General features: G+C 37.4%; 1 protein-coding gene across 1 annotated transcript in view; it reads right to left on the minus strand.

Annotated features, from left to right (window-relative positions):
- Nucleotides 1–22,138, minus strand: part of LOC124261230 (eukaryotic translation initiation factor 4 gamma 1-like) — a 45,625-nt gene that overhangs the window by 12,217 nt on the left and 11,270 nt on the right. The window contains 8 exon segments of the mRNA XM_046695555.1: nucleotides 135–236; nucleotides 435–568; nucleotides 1,350–1,632; nucleotides 3,000–3,130; nucleotides 14,419–15,430; nucleotides 17,589–17,798; nucleotides 21,014–21,055; nucleotides 21,660–21,815. Of these exon segments, the coding sequence (XP_046551511.1) occupies nucleotides 135–236; nucleotides 435–568; nucleotides 1,350–1,632; nucleotides 3,000–3,130; nucleotides 14,419–15,430; nucleotides 17,589–17,798; nucleotides 21,014–21,055; nucleotides 21,660–21,815 (2,070 nt within the window).

Consider the following 22,138-nt stretch of genomic DNA (forward strand, 5'->3'; position numbering starts at 1 on the left):
GGGAATATCAGATCCTTTAACTTCGGAACTATATAAACTGCTTGAATTATTTATAACATTTTTAAATTCTTCCAATCATTAACTTCTGATTGGATATGCTTTGAACTCAACTTTATTTTACACCAACAACTTACCCCTCTGGACGGCCTAAGGAATCCTGGTGTGAAGTCTGGTACATGGCCGTAACCTCCGCCACCACCTCCTCCACCCCTCATGTCCATGCCTTGCTTGGGAGGCTGAAAGAAAAAGGAAAATATTCTCAAAAATGTCATGAATGCAAACAGATTTTTCCTCTTTAATGAAAGAATACTTCTGGGTTATTCATCCACAAAAACTATTTGCATTAAGGTATCTCCCCTGGTTTCAGAAAACATAAGCTGGCCTCAATGTTGTCGAACAAGACTTCAAACACATTGAATGTGTTGTCCTCCTACCTTATCAGGAATGATTTCTGGGAAGTTGGGAAGAGAATCAGGCTTCTTCATGGAGTCTTTGGAGTACTGGAGTTGTAGCAGGAACTCACGGTCATACGTCATCTTGCCCTCAGGGTTCAAGGGACTCCACTGGTCTGAACACAATCAAACCACCGTCAATTAAAGGAGCGATTTATTTGACACATGCAATCATAAAATTTTCTTGCTATCATAAAAGCAATATCACTCATTTTTTGAGCCTACTCTCCATTGCTTGAAAAGTCAACATAAAAATTATATATGCGTGATTCTTTCATGTTGCAAATAGAAGCGATATATTCTGAAGCAGGCACAATGAAATCGATCTTATCTCAAACTGGAAACTGAATTGTCTCGTCTCAAAGTTCAAGATAAAAACATGGCCAGGTGCAAAATTCTCACTGTTGATCCAAAAAGGTTCACAGAGAAACTGACAGGGTAAAGACTTGTAAAATTGACCTCACACATTAACTTATCAGGTAATAAATACTTGTGCTTAAAGAGGCATACTCCATGAATGAATTTGCCTACCCAATTCTGTGCCTGGAGTCGTGTCATGAGTGAGTTGGGATTTACGTCACTTTTAGCAATATTCCAGTATTATCACGGCAGGGGATACCACCAGTGGGCTTCACACATTGTACCCATGTTGGGAATCAAACCCAGATCTTTGGTGTGCTGAGCAAACATTTAACACCCAAGATACCCCACCACTCCCCCGAGTCATGATGAATTAGCAGAAATATAAAGTTACAGTGAGTGAGAGTGAGTCATTTACAACTGCTAAATAGCATTACACCTGTGACTTGAGGAGCCTTTTCATTTTGATCAGCATGACCAGGTAAAAGTCCTGAGTGTAATGGCTAGACAGAAATGTGGAACACCTCGATATCTTACCTTCTTTGTACTTGTATTTTAGCGCTTGCTTCTTTTCAACGGAATTCTCCTCTGTCGTTGTCACCTCATTTGTCTTCTCCTCATTTTTGGCATTTTTACGACTTACTTCACTTTCTTCAGAGTTTTTGATTTCTATTTCTACATTCGGCATTTTATTCTCCTTGCCCACATCAGCAACATTATTCACCGGTTCTGCTGGTGGGATCTTCACCTCTGTTTTGACTTCCTCCACCTGTGCAGGGGTGTCTTTCACTTCATCACCTTTGAGTTCACTCTGGGCATTCTACAAACACAAGCAGCATTCACTCAAAACTTATTCTGCGTCATCTCTTCATATAATTTGTTTTGTTAGCGAGTATCTAATACAACCCTTTTTCTTTTGAGTGAGTTTGTTATCAGTTCTACAGTCTTTTACAAAAACAAATATGTACTTCTATTAGTCAGAATTTGAGTTTGCATCTGTAATGTCTTAAAATAGCAAAGATCTTCAACATAATATATTTACACAAAAAGCTTCCAAAGATGCCAAAGGGACGTTTCAGTTCATAGAAACAGCTGAAGTTTTAGGAATAGACAGTTTCAGACCAAAGATTCACTGATGTTCTGTGAGCAGAAAGGTATTTTCTAAACATGATCTAAACCTGTTTAGTACAAAGTTCTATTTTGTTCAGCAAAAATTACTTCCCAACATCACAGGAACAAAATCAATATTTATTTCAAACATTTGAATTGAATCATCTCGCTTTCATATATACTGTAGTGTTGTCTGGTCAAGCTGACCCCACAGCTTATGTAACGTATTGAAACATACCATTGATATTCATACTATTTACTCAAGAAGTTCCTCTTCAACTTTATTTTAAAATGACGCACTATAGAATTCCAACATCTAGCCTAACATGATCATGGTTAATACTTTTAACTTCTGTCTGTGACTTAAGAAACTTTGCTTGAGTGCTTATGCCACTGGTATTCCCTCCATCTTGATAATATAGTTATAAATATAGACACCCCACGGGTGGAAATAGCCCATTGCCGGACGCCCCAGTCCAGTGTTTTTTCTGTCGGGCAAGCAAATTTGTATATAATACTGTACCGATAACCATTTGACTTTCCAATGTTAATTGTGTTGCTTATTTTTAAAAATCAAGAAAATCAACCTGTATAGTGGAAACTTTCTCAGGAAATGAGATTTTACATGTGCGACTGTACCGGAGTACACTAGCAATTTTAGTTATTTCCACACCTGCACCCAGGTGTTTCAATGTTTCCACGGGCACCAAGTGAGCAAATAAGTACACATTTTACATTAATATTAAAATAGGGAAAAAATGGTCAAATTATCTCTGTCAAATAGATGTTGTACCCTTAAAACAGCTTTCATGTGAACTGACTTGGAAGTCTATTCAAAGCGCCATTACGCTTAACCCAGAAGCACAAAACATGGCAGACATATGCATAGCTCTGAGGGGTCATCCTGCCCTAGACAATATTGCCGGCGCAGTATTTATAACTTATTACAAAACACATAAATTCCTATTCAGTGACTTTTTAACTTGTTCTTTATGTGAATGCTCGAGAGAATGTTAACTGTATATTCAAGATAAGTTGTAAAATATATGAACAAATCCAATTTTTTTAAACCATTACCTCAGCATCTAAGAATGCGTCCATGTCTGTTCCTTCTTTTTCATCCCCCTTTCGGTTTAAGTCTCTCAGTTTCTTTTTTCCTCCCTTTTGTTTTGCATCCTTTCCAGTCAAGTTGCCTGCCGATGCAGGTTCTGAAGAAAAGAGGTAAATTCTAAGAATATTCTAAAGCAGCCATATTGGTGGAAAAAAATATGTGTAACGAATGCCACAGAAACTTCTACAAAGGTTAAATATGTCCAAAACTTTTTCACGGTCTGTTTTTTTGGCCAACAGTATCTAAATCATATTACTTAATAACCACAGGTTCGGCTGAGACATGCCTTAACCCAGTGAGGAATGTTCTGATTTCTTGAACAGGCAATGACTTAAATAACTGTGGGGTCAAGGTCACTGGTTGGCCAATGTCCCGAGTGCACACTTGAGCTTATCATCCACACAATAACACAAGACCAGGTCACTGTGTGATTCTCTTGTTGAATATCTATCTGGTAGTTAGTCAAACTTTCTACCATCCCACATCCCAAATACTTGTACAATATAAGGCGTACAGTTCTCACATGTTGGGAAGCTGACAACACCATCTTCTCATGACATGAACTGCTATTATTAGCCACACATTCCAACCTCACTATAACACAAATCCGGGAATCATCCTCCACAAGTTAGAAATGCCAAAATTCACACTTCAAGTAGCTCACAAGTATATGACACAATCCAGATGAATTCCACATGTTCCTGACATCCATGGAAACAAAGGGTAAAAATGGCGTTATAACGAGGGATGTATTATACCTACTACGTAAATGTGGAGGAGCACTGTGCCTTCGTCTTCTGCTCCTCTCCATGATTTTATATGGTTAAAGTTTGTTCATTCCATAAAAACTTCCCTTAGGAATAGGATGGGAAACAACTTCATAAAACTTTCCACTTCACAAGTAGTAATTCCCAACCCCACTCCAACATACACTCCACCGGGTGGGGACTTGGAAACTTTGCTGAGCAGAAGCTGCCCCCACACTGAAGGCTGCTGGGAGCCTGGCTGGCCAACCATTGGTCTGGACCAGCCTGCCATATGGAGGCACACACCAAGTATGTACTAAGCAAGTGCTAGGCTATCGGGTTTCCTTGCTGATGTCACCAACACCCCTTCTCCATCCTCCTGGCCTCATGTACCAGTTCCAGTTAATACCAAAGCATGTGTTGGGCATTTTCATGTGTGAAAATGAGAAACAGCTTGTCACCATCCCAACTCTGATATTCCAAAACTCTCACCAGATCATCCAGTGGGTGTCTACCACACATGGATAATGTATTGTTTATCATAATCTGTCAACTTATGAAAGTAATTCCTTAAACCCATCTTTAAATTTATAATAGTTAATCACATAAATTATTAAAGTAATTCCTTAAACCCATCTGTAAATTTATGATAGTTAATTACATAATCTCTAATGGTATATTTCTATTTCCTGGTAGTATAATCCCAAACATAGAATCTACAGTTCAGACATTTCATTATTTTTTGCATATCTAATATTATCTACTCTTAGATGGATGGTGTATTTCCTAGTCCTTTCTGAAATTTGGGGAATGTATTATGTCTTTTCCTGGTATAAAAACCCTGTTTAGTCACATATTTAATATCCACTCAACAAAAAATACATATTTTGTTGTTGTACCGTGATTTTATCTGGACATCTCCAGCGCACTGTTACTTAATAAGCATCATTTGTTTTTCCTAAACCATTTTCTTACAAGTTGAAACATTCCTTTCACAGGAATAGTTTGAGGACAATTCACTGAAAGATAATCATCACCTACCAAGTCACTACCAGACATACGTCAGAGATAATGTTGTCATCTAGTTTTAGACAACCACTGTTTTCTGTTCTTTTGCAACAAGATGATATATATATATATACAGCTTAATGTTTCAGTTGTGACTCAGCACAAAAATTATCAAGCCAGACATTCCTTCATGTCTACATACATCCACAGCTGGCTTTCATTTCTTTCATGGCTGTAACCTGACAATATAGCTATGGTATATAAGTTCAGGGTCATCTCCACAATGTATGTGGTGAAATATTAACACTCAACATCACTGTCTATCACATTAATTGGCAACACTATGTCCACTTATCATTAATCTTCATACCACTCCCATAATTATGCATGTGACCTACACCACAAAACTGAGGTACTCACACAACGCAAAGACAAAATATTGGTATTCGTGGAATATATCTTATTATATATGTGTTATGTCCTCCACTTCAAACATTTTTTAAAAATCCCAATATCTATGAATTATGTGTTGCCACAATCAGGAATCAATTCTGCAATGTCATATTGTGAAGTATTTGTAATGCCAATGCTGAAATATAATGGTATAAAACCCATAAATCTTGTATCTTTCCATACGACTTATCATTCAAAAGACATAATTAACTAAACATTTTCTGTCTCAAAATCATTATTTGATTAATTTATTTTTTACATTTTTACAGTTTTCGACTCAGCAATATTCCAGCTAATGGGCGGCGGTCTGTAAATAATAGTCTGGACCAGACAATTGAAAGCATGAGCAATAATTGGGAACCGATGACATTTGTCAACCAAGTCAGCGAAACTGATCTTTACCTCGGAAGTTCGCCGGATCTTTAAAGTTACTGAACTATTTTTATTTTAAAAGTCTATTAAACTTGGTCAGAACCCTGAGAGATTGTGGAAAAATCAGACTACCCCAAACTGAGTTGATTTGAACCCCACCCTATTACCCGGACTGCAGTTTCATAGATCTCCAAGTGACCTCCTTTTGCAGGTAGCTGTGAGCCATTGATCAAACATTATCTACTCGCCATTCACAACGACTTGCCGACCAACAGCTTGAGTACATGTGACTGCACTCGGCATGCCGGCATTCAGTATGTTAATACAATGGACTGTCCCATATGTGACGTATGGATCCATTACTTGAAACGTCAACACATTCCGTACAGATGTAATTGGTCTTATCAATGTTGTTTATCAATCATGACTAACGTCATTCTGCTGCCTAAATTGAAATGAGCCACAAGTTATTGAGGGCATGTAACTTTACAACTGATATTTAAACAGCACACATAAAAAGAAAGACTGGGTTACAAAGAATCATTTGGGCACTTGGTTATATCAGGTAGGTATTGTGTAAAATGTTTCAGTGAGCGAACATTAACTGAAGTATGAAATAGACCTCTTTTCAGGAAATAATAAATTTCATGGTTTTTGCCCTTAAGACAACATAAACATTACAAAATATTAACTACATCACTGAATTCAAACCACAAATAAACAAGTCCCATGTGTAAATCCTAAATTAATGTTTGTCAGGTTATAAAGACAAAAACAAAAACATTTATTTCCTTAGATGTTCTTTAAGGTTCTACCTCTGGTACAACAAATAGTAATTGCAAGTAACCAAAACACAGAAATTATGATTCAAATATTTAACATTTGTAATGTAATAGTAACAAAGATGAACCTTAACATCTGCTTGAATGTACTGTATTGTATACTATGTGTGTATTGTAAAATTGCTTAACTGTATTGGTAAGTCCCCTTGTAAATTATGCCAATTACATAAGGAAGCTCTTGGTTACAGAAAAACATTAGACAATTGTCTGTCAGATATTATGTAAATTTGACTTGAACATATACTAAAGGCCTCTCTACAAAACACAGAATATAACACTTTGACACCTCTGGTAAAATATAAATCCATTACTAAAACCCGCATTTTCATACTGTCTTGCATAAGTTACATAAATTCTGTGAAACAAGTACATCTATAGTCTATAGACATTCATAACCAGCATATAAAGTGGAAAATATTTACAAGTATTTGAAAACAGTCCAATAATTGTATCTGAAAACAGTACAATAATTATAAGCAGTCTGTTTATCAGTATCTCAAACACGAAAGTGTGGAAGCCATGCTGCCGGTTATATCAATCTAACAGCCCACTCGCTACAAATTAAGTTTCTACAGCTGAACAAGTGAAACAAACTCCACAAACTCTTACCATAATTCACCATGTTCGAATCCTTGTACAAATCCAGACCAAAATGCTTATCTTAGCCTCCAAAACCTGACATATGGTTAACCTCAGCAACAAATTTGTTCGTCAGCACTTTCTATCCTAGAGCTGTACTGCTGTCTCCATGAGCCAGGTCACAGGTGGCCCACTGGCTATGCATTCACTAGTCACATGACCTGTCACATGATGAGGGATCTATTTTTAGCCTTGACTGTATGGTTCAGAACAATTCACAGTCAAGCTCATCAGAATCTCATGGTCTGTGACAGATCTCGTTTCAAAAGACAATAACTCATTACCTAACAGGCAGTGATTTAACGAGCACATCAAAGCTGTTAATTAACTGGAGTCTGGACTTGAGTTTTATGGCAGGAATTAAGAAGATTATCTTCCATTTATGGCCTCTACTTGCTACAAATCAAAGACAAGTGTAAGTAATTAAATATTTCAGCTTACTGAACAGACAAAGGATGGATTAAGGTCATTTGGCATATGGAATTTAACTCTACTGAAATACGTTTACATCATGCAAACAATCCTGTTACCATAGGAAGAGTTGATACCTTTGATTCAAAAGTCATGATACATGAAACCTCCGTTTAGGGGTTATTTGATTCATACTTCTCATACAGGCCAAAGGTTTTGAAGGGGGTAGTTAAGTTTTTGGCCCAATAATTTCAGGCTGGTAAAATATATAACACAAAAATCAAATATTTTTGGGTTATTTCCTCTGGTGATTTCTGATAATTTATTGTGTTTTAAAAAAAGCTTTTGGTAAACATTTTCAACATGCTAAATCATATTGATTCCTGTAACAACATTATGTGTTTTGAGTTGTTGGACTTTAGAAACAAGTTTAAGAGTGATACTGGCCTGTGTGGAAATAATATAAGAGAAATCTTTAAAAATTTCCTTGTGGATGAAAGTGGACAACACTGTGTCAACATTTATGTGTTCATAAATCATGCATCAAATAATATTCAAGTGTGAGACTGAACATTTCTAGTTCATGCCTGCTGATTCAATCCTCAAACCAAACAAAGTGCTGCGCAGAGTAAACTAGTGAATTGAAGAGAAAGATTGTTTTTCTTATAGACAATTTACAAAATGCTATTTGTCAGCTTCTTAAGCTTTCATGTATTAGCCGACAAAGAAAATAAATAAATAAAAGTAAATCCATTAAAGTCGTGTGTTCCAGGCAGCATTCGAAATTAACGTACTAAGACTAGCACTAAGTACTAAGACTTGGTGGCGTATGGTCAAACAATATGTTCAAAGAAAATTTGAATGCAACTACTTTCCGCCAATCATATCAAATGATGTTATCTACGACACCAAAGTCATTGTTAATGTTTTAAACTATTTCTTTGTAAATCAAGCTACAGTAGACTATCCGGATTTACAACCTCCAGACATCCAATTTGCATCTACTGCAGATACACTTAGTTCTATTAATCTTACACTTGAAGAGGTTCAAGACATTCTTCTTTCCCTTGATCCATCAAAAGCAACAGGGCCAGATGGTACAGGGAATCGATTTCTCAGAGCAACTGCGAAAAGTTCATCTCCTTTGCTAACAAAATTATTTAACTTGTCTCTTCAAAAATCTAAATTTCCATCCATCTGGAAAGAAGTCAGTCATACCTCTTCAGTCATGAATGTTCCTCTTCATAAAAGAATAGTGTTAATGAATGTTGAAAAACTACTGATCGGTTGAGATAATGATATCCTTACCAATTTACAATCGGGTTTTATGCCGGGCGACTCTACCACAAATCAATTAACCTACATGTATGATTTTATTGCGAAAGGCCTTGATGTTGGTAAAGAGGTCAGAGACGTTTTTTGTGATATCAGTAAGGCTTTTGATAAAGTTTGGCATAAAGGCATAATATCAAAACTTAAGAGCTATGGTATCGATGGATCTCTTTTGAATTGGTTTGAAAGTTACCTAGAAAATAGATCACAAAAAGTTGTCATTAATGGTTATTGCTCTGGTCATAAAACTCTATTCGCTGGCGTCCCCCAAGGATCCGTCTTGGGACCACTCATCTTCATTGTGTACATCAATGATATAGTAGATGGAATAGAAAGTCACATTCGTCTCTTTGCAGATGACACCTCAATATATGTAATTGTAGATGATCACAATGTTGCCGCAGCTTGTCTCAATGATGATCTAAACCGAATCTCAAACTAGGCAGAAAAGTGGCAGGTTAACTTTTGTCTAGTTCTTGTGTGTTCTGTTTGTGTTATATTTGTACTGGTGAGGTATTCACAAAAGCTAAGCTTTGCTTGTTTACCAAACCAGATTCTTTCAAGAATAAGAATATGTTTAAACCAAATTAACGTCGGCCCTTAAGTCCAAAGCCAACTGAAAACCACTGATCCACAGCTTTTGTTTTCTGCAGGTCATTATGGCCTGACAGCTTTTGTTTTCTGCAGGTCATTATGGCCGACAGCTTTTTCACACCCAATAACTAAGAGTATTATTTCCATGTCAAAATATAGGGCCTACACATTCTGATCAGGAACCATAACTTTTTATGGATTTGGGTCCTTAGTGCCTGCAGCTTTTCAAGGTTAAGGGCAAACACTGGTCCCCAGAAACTCATCTAAATTGTATATTGTAATGTCATATTTGATTAAGGTGACTTGACTTTATAGAACTATAAAAATTTACCAGAAAATTGTCTGTCATGGATATTTTTTGCTCTTATTTCCTTGATTGTGGTCGACAGAACAAAACAATTTAAACTGGATATGAACATCATGCTTCCTGCTTTTGGGTCTCATTACCAGGGAAATTGGAAAACAATGAATTAAGATAAATTGGGACAAGTTCTTCAATTATCTTTCCCACATGATGGATGCAGCAAAGGAGCATCTCATTCAATTGTGCCAGGGTCAATGTTATGCCTTGTTACAGCACTAATCAGCTGGACAGACCTACAGGGCAATTAAAGCAGCATATCCTGTGGGGGGACTTATTACATACTGAATATTCAGGAAATATCATAGGTCTGGATGATATCCTGTATTGCCTGGCATGATATAACTGATATTGACATGAATGCAACTGTCTCTTACCAGGATATGTGGTTCAGGATACAATTTGCAAAAATAATACACGATTAAAATCTCAAAATTTTACCAAGCTGTTCTGGACCTTTTGCTCAGATAATCACATGAACAGAACAAAGGTTTACTGATAACTGAATTTACATCCTCTTGTTCCAATCAATCTAAATACCACTCCAACTTTGTATTTCAAGGGGTTTCAACGATTTGATATAGAGGCAGAATGAACTGTAGTCTTAGTTACATAAAAAGTTACAGAAAGGAATTCAGTTATAATTCATCTTAATTGGTGTTAACAATTTCACACCTTTTAAGGAATTTTGAATGAACAGTCTTTGAACAGGGTTGTTTTGTTTATTCATTGTTCAGAGAGTATTTCAAATTCATGTGGCCTAAATGATTATAAGTTGCTTTCTTTATAACTCACCTCCGTGAATATTTGAGTAGATAAGTGTACATTCAGCAAGAGTTTGATGAAATATCAGATTAAACAAGCAAGACTGAACATTGAACTATGAATTCTGCTACTTTTCACCTTTTACAAGTGTGTTAAATGTACAATGACGTGTAATGTATTTATAGGCATCTGTACAATAAAAACACCATAACCATTTTGATTTTGTAACTTTATTCTCCGGACAAGGTAACATACTCAGCAAATCAACTGCCAACATCCTGGAGGCAGATTTAGTAGATAACCATTTAAGGACACTTGTGATAATCTCTAATGGGTTGACATCCAATTGCCACAACAATGAGAGCCTGACTACAGCAAGGAAGATGATTTCTGTGCCCCCAAGGTATTTCTTGATGTTCTTCCGGTAATAAATCAAGGAAGATAGATTCAGAAGGCAATTTTGGCCTTTTTTGTTTTTGTAGGTATATATTTTCTTAAATTCACAGGTATCCTCCCTAGTATTTCAGACTGCATCCAATGCAGCAACTTAAAACTAAACATTTTAAGTCAATTACAGGTTCCTTTTACAAAACTATTGAATAAATTATGAGATATCACATTAACTGAGAAATTTATTTTATCAGTTTGTGATTTTTAAGTAGATGTGGGGCTTCATACTGGCTTCTGAACAGGTCTAGATACTCATCGAAAAATATTTATCAAGATGAAGCACTTAAAACTGATGCATTAATAAAACAGTTTTTAAAAAAAACCCCAATATGTCAATTAGACACAATTGAGCAGACCACACCTTACAGCTAGAATACTGCTGGGTGTGGCATTTAATGCTGAACAAATAAAAAACTGATGGATGCTTTTATGAATTGTTTAAAATAAATTTGTCAAATGCTCTTAATATAAAGGAGCAGAAGCAGTTTCAAAGGATGGACATATCATTGTAAGTTATGTTAGAGGTACAATATTAGTTGAAGCATTGTGATGAGGGTGTACAGGGATTTATGGGTCACGTGTTAGGTTTCATCAACGGAGCTGGAGGATAACGAAGGACACATAAAACCCTGTATACCCCGAATCATAATGCTACAACAAATTTATCTTACCAAATGCTTAAATATGACATTAAAACAACCTGAAATTCAATCATATACTTTATTTAGCATGGCACTGAATAGTCAATCCGAACCACTGGTTCACTGACTGCTGTGGATGCATGCTTTTTCATGGGGCAGGGTAGAAATGATTTATTCTCCCTCGCAAAGATTTATACCTCACTTAGGCGGTCTGTAAATAATGGAGTCTGGATCAGACAATCCAGTGATCAACAGTATGAGCATCGATCTGCGCAATTGGGAACCGATGACATGTGTCAACCAAGCCAGCGGGTCTGACCACCCGATCCCGTTAGTCGCCTCTTAAGACAAGCAAGGGTTACTGAAGATTCATTCTAACCCGGACCTTCATGGGTCCAAAGTCACGTGAACCAATCAGAAAAGGACATTCTCACATGAGGTAGGATAAAAGACTTTGAAATAGCAGAAAGTAATGAGCAACTACTGAGGAAATAGTAACACTTAAGTCTTTCTATGTCAAGTATGCAGTAGTGGTGTTCCGATTAATTGAAATAATCGAAGATTGGTCGCAGTGGCCAACCGACCAAGCAATCGATCACATGTTCTCACGATCGAACACAAACGATTTTGGAACCACTGTAATAGAGTTTGAAATACTTGATGATGGAACATATTTAGGACGTTGTCCGTGAATAATTCTTAGAAAACTCACTTCACTTTCTGAAAAGTCATGACTGAATATTTCTTGAAGAATCTGGGAAGTTTATGTTACAATGGAACTGGATGTGAAATTTGCAAATGTAATTTGTGCAGTTTCTAAATAAAACAAAAAACAACAACAGAGAACCAAATGTTTTTTTCTTTATACTTATTTGCAACTACAAGCTGAATAGGAAAATCTAAAAAATAACGCTAACCAATTTTTTTCGATGATTGGACGATGGTATTGAACCAATCATCAATTGTGAGATTTCAACCAATTCCCAACACTAGTATGCAGTAGCTAAAGTGGTCTTCATGAAATTTAGTCATAATCTCTTTGTGAATAATGTAGTTATATGTAAAGTTGAAATTATCAGTGTGGAACCTGGTTAAAGGACAACTCCACTCAGTTCCCTACATGCTAGCATTCAAGATGTGCAAGTGGTTCAGGCAACTAATGCTGAATAATCTTTTCCATGTATATAATGACTTAAAAATATATTTTCAGGGTGCTTCATATGATTAGTAGTTTCTTATTATGAAGCTATGAATTTCAACACTAGTACTGGAAGACATACTGAATTCAAGGGTCCTAATCGCAAAGAAATCATAGCATTACAACTATTGGTATCAGCCCAATGTATTAAGCACACATATCGAGTCTATAGTATTAAAATACCCTTTTTCACAGCAGTTCAACCGAGTTCAGCCTTGTAAAATACAGACCAGACCAGAGTGCTGTTTTACAAAACAACCTTAGCGCTAAGACTACCTTAAGTCTATGTTATGGTATGGATGTTACGGTCACCTTAGGGCTTAAATCACTTTGTACAACAGCACCCAGGTTAACAACTAAAGTACTGTCGGAAATGCTAGAAAAATGCTTTTTGACTTATATTTAAAATTCAGAGGTATTACAGTTACTTAAATAACAAATATCACTTTAAGAAACATCTACCTAATGAAGACTGAGGGAATAAATTTTGAGACATGCCCTAAAATGTGTTTTTACTGATGAAAATACCAAAAACTTAGAAAAATAACGGGTAGTGGACGTTATTTGATACAAACATTAACTGCCTTTGTTACGTCATCAGCATGCACGGTATCGACAGGTGAAATTGACACCTGAGCACACGCTCAGGGGAAGGGTCATCTCAATAGATGTTTTCTTCAAAATGTTGAATATGTGTACGTATAGTATACGTATTGGTTATGTAGGAGATCATTTGTGCATTTGTGTATGTGTGTTTGTTTTGAAATAAACATATGAATTACTGTACATTGGAAAGAATCCTATCACTTGTGTTATCTTATCGATTGTAGAAATGTGCAACGTTTTAATATGTGTTTTGCATGTCAACAGTATATTTCATTGCAAAAATATGGATGTAATTCGGTCAGTTTAATCTAGTTGTGAACATTGGCCAAAGATTGAACGAAGTCACTGGTGTAGCTTCTTTAGAATATATATATTCTTCCTTCTCCTAAACTGTAAGTGCAACAGGCCAAACCAACAATGACATGTATCCAACATTGACTTAAAACGATGGGGCTTGGTCACGCGATTGACATTTTTGTTTGCTCTGATGATATGACCAAAAAATAAAACACTGCATGCCACAAGGCCAGAGAATGAAGTTACGAACCACATGGCAACTCCATTGCATGGATAGAAATTTACTTTCACAGGAATGACAGTATGCAGCATAATTGTTACCTGTTTGACAAACGATAAATGTGGTAGAACCCCTTTGTAAAAGATGGAGAAATGGGGGTAGTCTCCAAAATACCATGCCAAGTTCCTTTATGGCATATGCAGCTTATTAATGATGCAATGGCCAAATATGTGTAAAGAGAGAACAAACATGATTTTCAAGCAGAACCATTAACCCATTCAAAATCATAGGCCAGAAAACTGACCAAGACGTCACAAGAACCCAGACACTGTAGGCAGGTAAACTGGCCAGGCATTAGTCGCATTCAAACACTGTCTGACCATGTTTGTTTTTTCACCGCCAAAATGTTGAACAGTATTTCATAATAATAGAAAAATAGAATCCACTTACCATTATCAAGCACAACCTCTTTTGACTCAGTGGCTGCAGGTGGTGGAGTCTGTTCCTTAGCCATGTCTGCCACGGAAACAACAGCAGGGGTAGGGGTAGGGGTAGGGGCAGGGGTAGGGGTAGGGGTAGGGGTAGGAGCCGGGATAGGGGCCGGGGTAGGGGCTGGAGCTTGAGCCGGGGCTGGAGCTTGAGTCGGGGCTGGAGCTTGGGCCGGAGCTGGAGCCGGAGCTGGAGCTGAGGCAGGGGGTGGTGGGGCTGCCTTCTCGACAACCTCTGGTTGTGTAACTTGGGCTTCCGTAACAGGCGGAGTCACCGTAACAGGCGGAGTCACCACTGGGGGTGCCACTTGAGCTGGTTCTTGCACCACAGCCACCTGAACTGGTGCTTGTACTGCAGCTACCTGAACTGGTTCCGGAACAGGTGCTTGTACTGGAGTCGCTGGCGTTGGTGCTTGTACTGGAGCCACTGGCGTTGGTGCTTGTACTGGAGCCACTGGTGTTGGTGCTTGCACAGGTGCTTGTGAAGCAGCTGGCACAAATGGCGTAATGTTCTCCACATCAACACGAAAGGGTTCTGTGAATGAATCAGCATCAACCGGACTGCTCTGGTCCACGACCTGACTAGGCTCTGGGGCATAGTCAACACTGGATCCGATCACTTCCGTTTCGCTGGTTTCTGGAGGCGGTGTTGCCTCTTTCACGCTAGGTTCATGAACAGGCACCTGTTGTGGGGGTTCACCAACACCGCTCTCAATTTGAGCATTTGATGACATGTCTTCAACAGCTTGCTCATTTTGTTGGGGTCTAGTTTCTTGTACGTCTTGATTGAAGTCTGGCTGTGCAAGTTCTGGTGATTGGGAGTAGCTTTGCTGATCTGAGAGTGGGGGACTACTGGCCGTCATGTCCTGGCCTTGTGGTGTGTGGCTGGAGGGAGGGTGGCCTGAACGTAATGTAGCAGCCACTTGGGCAGCAAACTGGGCAGCAATGTCACCACCAGTAGGAGGTGGACTACTCTGAAATGCACACAAGATGGAAATACAGATTAGTGATCACTGCATGGTGGTATAATTTCTTGTAATGGACTAAGTATCTTTTGTTGTGTAGCCCTGTACACAGCAACATTCGAGTCATATGATGGCTGCCTGTATTTTAAGTTTGTCCAGATATTGGAGTAACTGATTTTTTGAGCATCAAACCACACCAGTAGGGTTCGTTGGCATCAAATTAACTGAACCTGACCCATTATGCTGCAAATGTTGATGGTAACCAGGGATTGATCTCAAGACCTGTATTCGAGGGTCCCTGGGACTACAAACTAGGGTCTCAGACACTTAGATATTATTAGGTCATCACATTGTAACAGTGATTAAATTGCATATGATACCACAACCAAGCTAGTAGCAAACTGATAATTTTACAGAAAGTATTTGCGTCCCCATGGACCCACTATTAAATTTTGTTACTTCCATTGACACTTTATGCATATCCCTGGTTAAGGCCAGACACGGCACCTTAAATTGACATTTTTGCTTCAATACATCAAAATCGAGATTTTGATTATTTTCGTATAATTAACACATGTACTTCACGATACAACACGTTGATTTCGATAAAGAGTCTTTTTAATTGCTATAAACCCCTACAAACATAATCGTATAGGTGATAATAGTTAAAAATGTGTGAAATCAAACCCTGAAAACGCCGAACTTTCACCCCTAACAACGCCCTCCCTGCAGGGACGAACCCATTCATGTTATACATCGCTAGAAAGCTCATCGTGTCCGCCATGTTGCTGGTCAAAAACATTCTAAAAATAGATATTCCACGTGAGGATATCTCTACTTTCCCAGCGATAGGTATTCTGCAATGCGAAAACATCCTTGTAAGGCTTAAATATCCCACAATGCAACATTCGGCAAGGCGAAATATCCCACAATGCAACATTCGGTAATCTTCGTTACATCCTTATATGGTAAACGATCCCACAATGCACCATTCGCATATCAACAAAACATCGTCTTTTCCCCGGTAGGCATTCAAATGGCGGCTGCTTAGCGAAAACATCAACCGATAAACATCGATTTGATATATTCTTGACTAACAGTTGTATTCTATAAAAATAAGAACAAAGTCAAAGCACGCCTACATTAAGAATAAGAGGCGCAGTTGCGACAGGCATGCTTAAAATGCAGTGTCAAAGATCCGACAAGTTTTGACAGCGCGATCAAGCATGTGTTTAGATTCTGACAGCTTCTTCATTTTCGATGCATCGGAAACATCTGGGGACCACGCCTTTGAGGAAAACATTCCCAATGGAGCCAATGAAGGTAAGAAATAGTTTTTATTGAATGGAGATTCACGCATAGAACTTTCAAAATTGTAATGGATGCGAAGGGATAGAGTTTGTGTTGAAGCAACTGAGTGGTTGTTGTATGGTGTAGGGGAGTTTTATGTCTTTTTTCTTTGTATATGAATTGTTTCATGTATTTGGAATACATCCCTTCAGTAAACTGAGACTTTGAATGTGTTTATCTCGTGCTCAAGTAGGAAAAAAAATGACCAAATTTATTTCCTTATTTTCTCCATATACGTCATTTTCGATCTTAGTGAACATAGTTCTCATTTGTTACTGGCCCGATTTCAATGAAATTTTGTGTACATATAGCCAATTGATTACTTTATGCAATAACAGAGACTTTTTCAAATTTGTTCCCTGTTCTCTTCATAAAAAATAAAATATGAGTGAAAATCAACCCCCAAAAGTGATTTTTTTATAACAAAATTTTAAATAAGATAAGTCCTTTTAATAAAATATCTGTCATTGCACCCTACACACCCCAAGGTATGTTGTAAAGTTGAAATTATATAGATATCTTTATTAGTTTTAGAGAAAAACTTTCACTAAGTTTCATCTTTTTTCAGGCTTGCAGCATCCATTTTGGACGTTTCCATGGCAACCGGTGGCAACATCACCTGGAAAAGACTCTTTATCGATTGTTAACATGTATACCTCTAAGTTGAAACTAAATAAATCTAACAAATACTTGTTAAGCATTTTGTCATATGTGAGGTGCAGTGTTTGGCCTTAACCCATCCAGAGTCAGAATCTTCACACAGTCACTATGAGTTGCACCTCCATGATTTAAATGTAAAAGCATAAGATCGGTTTACCTCTGGGGCTGGTTGTCCAACAGGTGTACTCCTGGCACTGCCTCCAGGTGGCGTCGTCTTTGGAGCTGCCTCCGCCTCCGTTTGCACCTGCTGCCCCGAGTTGGGGTCAATGATGGGAATTGGGTTCCGTACCCGCTTTTGTAGTGTTGCCTGGGTTATACCAGATGCAGATGTTGGTCGCTGAGGTTGAGCAATTGGCACAGTCTGCCCCTGTTGATGAGAGTCATAAAGTTAGTGAATGGGTACTGTGCTGTAGTCAGCAATATTGCAGCTCATCACAGCAACCTCCAACTGGGCTTGGAACAGGCAAACCAGTGATCGGTTAACACACATCGATCAAATCTGTTCAGGCACAATGGATGAGAGTGAAACAGGTAATGGTTGACAACTATTAATCCTTCGTGGTTTAAACACACCCCACTGATAAACACAAGGTATCCATAAAGCAACAATTGAACAGCAGCAGAGAGCACTTCAATATTTACATACTTGCGTTATATAAGATGTTTTAGTAAGAATCTTTACTGTTCACCTTTGTAATTTTTATAATTGGATTCACTGATCACATTCATACATGAAGATATACTGTTTCATGTGAAAAACCATTATCGTTTGAGGACAAAAGAGTTGGGTTACTAGCTTAATTTGTTGCAGTTTCAAGCAGGACTCCGCTATACTCCATCCATAGGATGTCAGTCTGTATTTAAATCAACAACTCTGGTCATCAATCCAATGACTGACAGTGATCAAAGGTTCATGCAGCTCCAGCAGAGAATGCTGTGGCAAAATCAAGCAATTCACCAAGCCCAACCATTCGATCAAACTAACAACATAGGTTGCTGGAGTCATTGGTCATTGAGTCATAACACAGCAATCTTCTTACGAGGAAGGAAGTAATGTAGATTCAGACTTCTTGAAAACAGCAATACAAGTATGGAGTTAACAATCCAAGAATCGCAAGGCAAATATTGCATTTAACCTGTGGTATCTGTACATGCCTATTAAGACAAATATGCAGATCTCACAGGATTTGGTATTGTTATTCTACATCTCAATCGCCACTCAAAACCATATTTCTGTCATTCACGTCTGAACGGGTTAACACTGATAAATATCAAAGGAAGAATAGAGCAAGATGTCTTCTACATATTAGTGTGTTACATGCTCAATATCGCATTCCTCAGTATTTTGGCTAAATGACAGCCATTAAATAATTGAGTCTTATCCACCCATCCTTGCCCTTCAAGTCAAGTTAGGGCTGGGACAATTCACCGATGCATCGATACATTTAAGTTTGTCAAAACAGTATTATCTTAAACATGTTAAAGTACTTATCTTGAGAAAATTATGCAAGTATATATGATAGAGTTACTCGTTTGTTTATAACAATAGTGTTATTGTTATACACAAATACCTTGAAATAAATCATTTTAAACCTTAATACTCTTTCAAGGTGTATGTATCATGATAGGTATTGTATTGCAGGTAAAATATCGCGATATGTATCGTATCGTGGCATAGTGTATCGTCCCAGCCCTAGTCAAGTCAAAGATTAATCCATTAAATCTGACCACCCTATCAAATGTCTGTTCTCAAAACCAGCATAGCTTGCAGGGGTCTTATTCCAATCCTGAGTTCCAGTTAAATAAAAAACATGAACATTGGTATTGTCCACCTAACTGGTGAAAATGAGGGATTCAAACTCATGAGCAGTTACTTGTCTTAAAAGGAACACAAAACATAACCACAAATGCCCTTCACTCTTACAAAATAACTGACTGTTATATATTTTGACAATGTTCTAAATTGATGTTAAGTAATTATATTTGCTGAATTTGAAAACTGTACCATTCACTTCTCATAATCCATTCGATATACTTCATGGCAAAACATACATTATTATGAGAAAATTGTCAGGTCAGCAACTGTGCAGAGGCAGCCAATACCACAAAGATGAAGAGATCCAGGGTTCCATAAAGCATGATGCTATAATTAATATGAGTGCACATTAGTTCTCTCTCAAATTTATCATACACTAACTGCCATTCCTCTATAAACAAGGCTAGTGAACATGTCGTAATGACATGCATATCAAATTTTACTGGATTTGTTCAATACTAGGGCTGTGCAATATAACTAGTTTACCGGTATTTACTGGTTAAGACATGAAAACGATACGTATCGCGATATGCTGATCGAAAACCGGTATATTGACATGCATTCGGAAAACTTCGTAACACTAGGAAATCTTCAGATATTTGTTTTTTTAAAAATGTTCCTTTCCTTGTTTCATTTGTGCCAAACATTATTTACATTTTTATTTTGTCATGATTAAAAGTTTTTATTAACGCCTAATCAAGCATTGTGATTGTGTTGTGTTTTTACTTTATAAATCAAGCATTAACTTGTTTATTATAGTATATTTTGTTAAAGAAAACTTCTTGCAATACCCACCCCTATTCAATACAAGGAAGAAAATAAGTACTTGTGTTTCCAGGGACCTGACCAATACATGAACCCAGCCTGTATTCAAGAAATCTTATCAAAACCTTTACCCATGTCCTGAACTTGGGTTCACAATTAATCCAATAAGTAAAGGGGCCTTGCCCTAACCTGATTGTACACAAGAACGGTAAGATAATATATGGATGACAATATTTTTTATTATACTACAACAAGATGTTTCAGTGTAGATTCTTTCAATGTTGTCAAAAAAGACAAGTTTTAGAATCTATACCAAAATATCCCATCATAATATAACAAAGAGTACCTTAAAGTACCTTACCTTACACTTAAAACATGAATTGTACTTCATATGCTGTTTGAAGTAACTTGAAATGCCTGAAGATGACAACTGTGAAACATGGCTCAGTTGAAGAAGCATGATGTTGTTTTGTGAGAAGGGTTTTGAATAAGGGATGCATGCTTTTGATCAGTAAATTAGGGCTAGCAAGTGAGCAAGATGAAAAGCTACATTGTGTAATTGTACATTGTTATGTGTCTCCATGCCAGATACATCTTAAATAGACAGTTGACACTTTTTGGTGAGTGACTTAGTCTGGATACAGGCTACAGAAGTCCATCAATATGGGCTTCGCAACTTGCCAGGATTTATCTTGGATCTTAAAATTGAGAGCCAGTGCAATGCTGGAAATAATATTTAGACTGGGACAAATAAACTGAATAAGATTGAAATGTGTTTAATTCAAATTTGGGAATGCACAATATTTGCAGCAGAACACTGCCTCTACCATCTAATCGGTATAGCAGACCTTTGGCTTGACAAGCGAATGCTTCAACCACTAGGCTTCCCCCGCCTTTAAATTGACCTGGAAACGTTTGATTATAATGATCTATATGTAGACATGCTAACTGCAATGACTACCAAGAGGTTGTCCATTTGACGCTGATTAACGTTCGCTTACCCGCTCGTGTCTGGGGATGTCTACTGGTACTGGTGGTTTCGCCTGTGACCAGTGAAAATGTTTTAAAGGACCAGCAGATTTTCATGACAAATATGGTTACATATAACTTATCAATTCAAAATTCATCCAAATTGTACACGCTAATGTGGAACATACAAACGAAAAGATATTACACACAAGCAACTTTACAATTTCTGTGTAGAGTTGCTTACAAAACAGTATGAAATAGGAACATTTTGAGAATATTATGTTTGTGCAGATAACATCTGTATCCATCTTCCACATTTAAAAACAACTTAAGGAGAAAGATATCCGACACAAGCAACATTTTATATCCTGTGTCAAGCTATTGAGTATTTTGATCTTTCAGTAATTTCTCATGGAACTTAGAAAACATGAATCCAATTTACCAATATTTCTGAAGTTAAATTCAAAATTAACCATCATCAATATTTCAGAAAGTGTTCCATACATTTAACTTACATCACAACATTACAAACCGTCCACATCAGCATAGTGAATACAAGCAAAACAAAGGACCGAGTCAGCACATTTTCATGTCATTAACACACAGTAATGTGTGGAAGCAAGCATGACGTCAGCACCACTAACATTTAAATGATGATCAGGAAGTGAATCCACAAACCTGGTAGTATACTTGGAACTGAGGTGCACTGCCATACTGCGCTGTGGGGGGGTTTTGATACTGCGCTGTTGCAGCCATCTGCTGTTGAATGGTTGTTTGCGAATTTGGAATGGCATGATGATACTGAGGAGTTGGCATTCTAGTATTTGGGGGATACTGAAATTGAGAAAAGGAATCATCAGCTGTCATCACTGAATGTTCATGGGGACACACTGAATGCAATACATAGCAAGTGAAGGAGAAAGCTTGCTCATTTCACAACCTTTTCACAACTTCATCAAAATTATATCAACAATGCTTCCAACAAACTTATAAATGTAAATTTTAGTAGCTGGGTTGTTCTCTCCAAATGTGTCCAGTACAGAAACCAGTGTTTCTGTTATCTAATGATTTCAAAGGCTGTCGGTCATCGTGTCCGGCAATTTTAAAATCAATTTTCTAATATACTCTGTTAATTCTATTTTTCCTTGAAAAAGATT

The sequence above is a fragment of the Haliotis rubra genome, unplaced genomic scaffold, assembly GCF_003918875.1.
Source record: "Haliotis rubra isolate DU_JTF1 unplaced genomic scaffold, ASM391887v1 Scf791, whole genome shotgun sequence".
Classification (NCBI taxonomy): Eukaryota; Metazoa; Mollusca; class Gastropoda; order Lepetellida; family Haliotidae; genus Haliotis; species Haliotis rubra.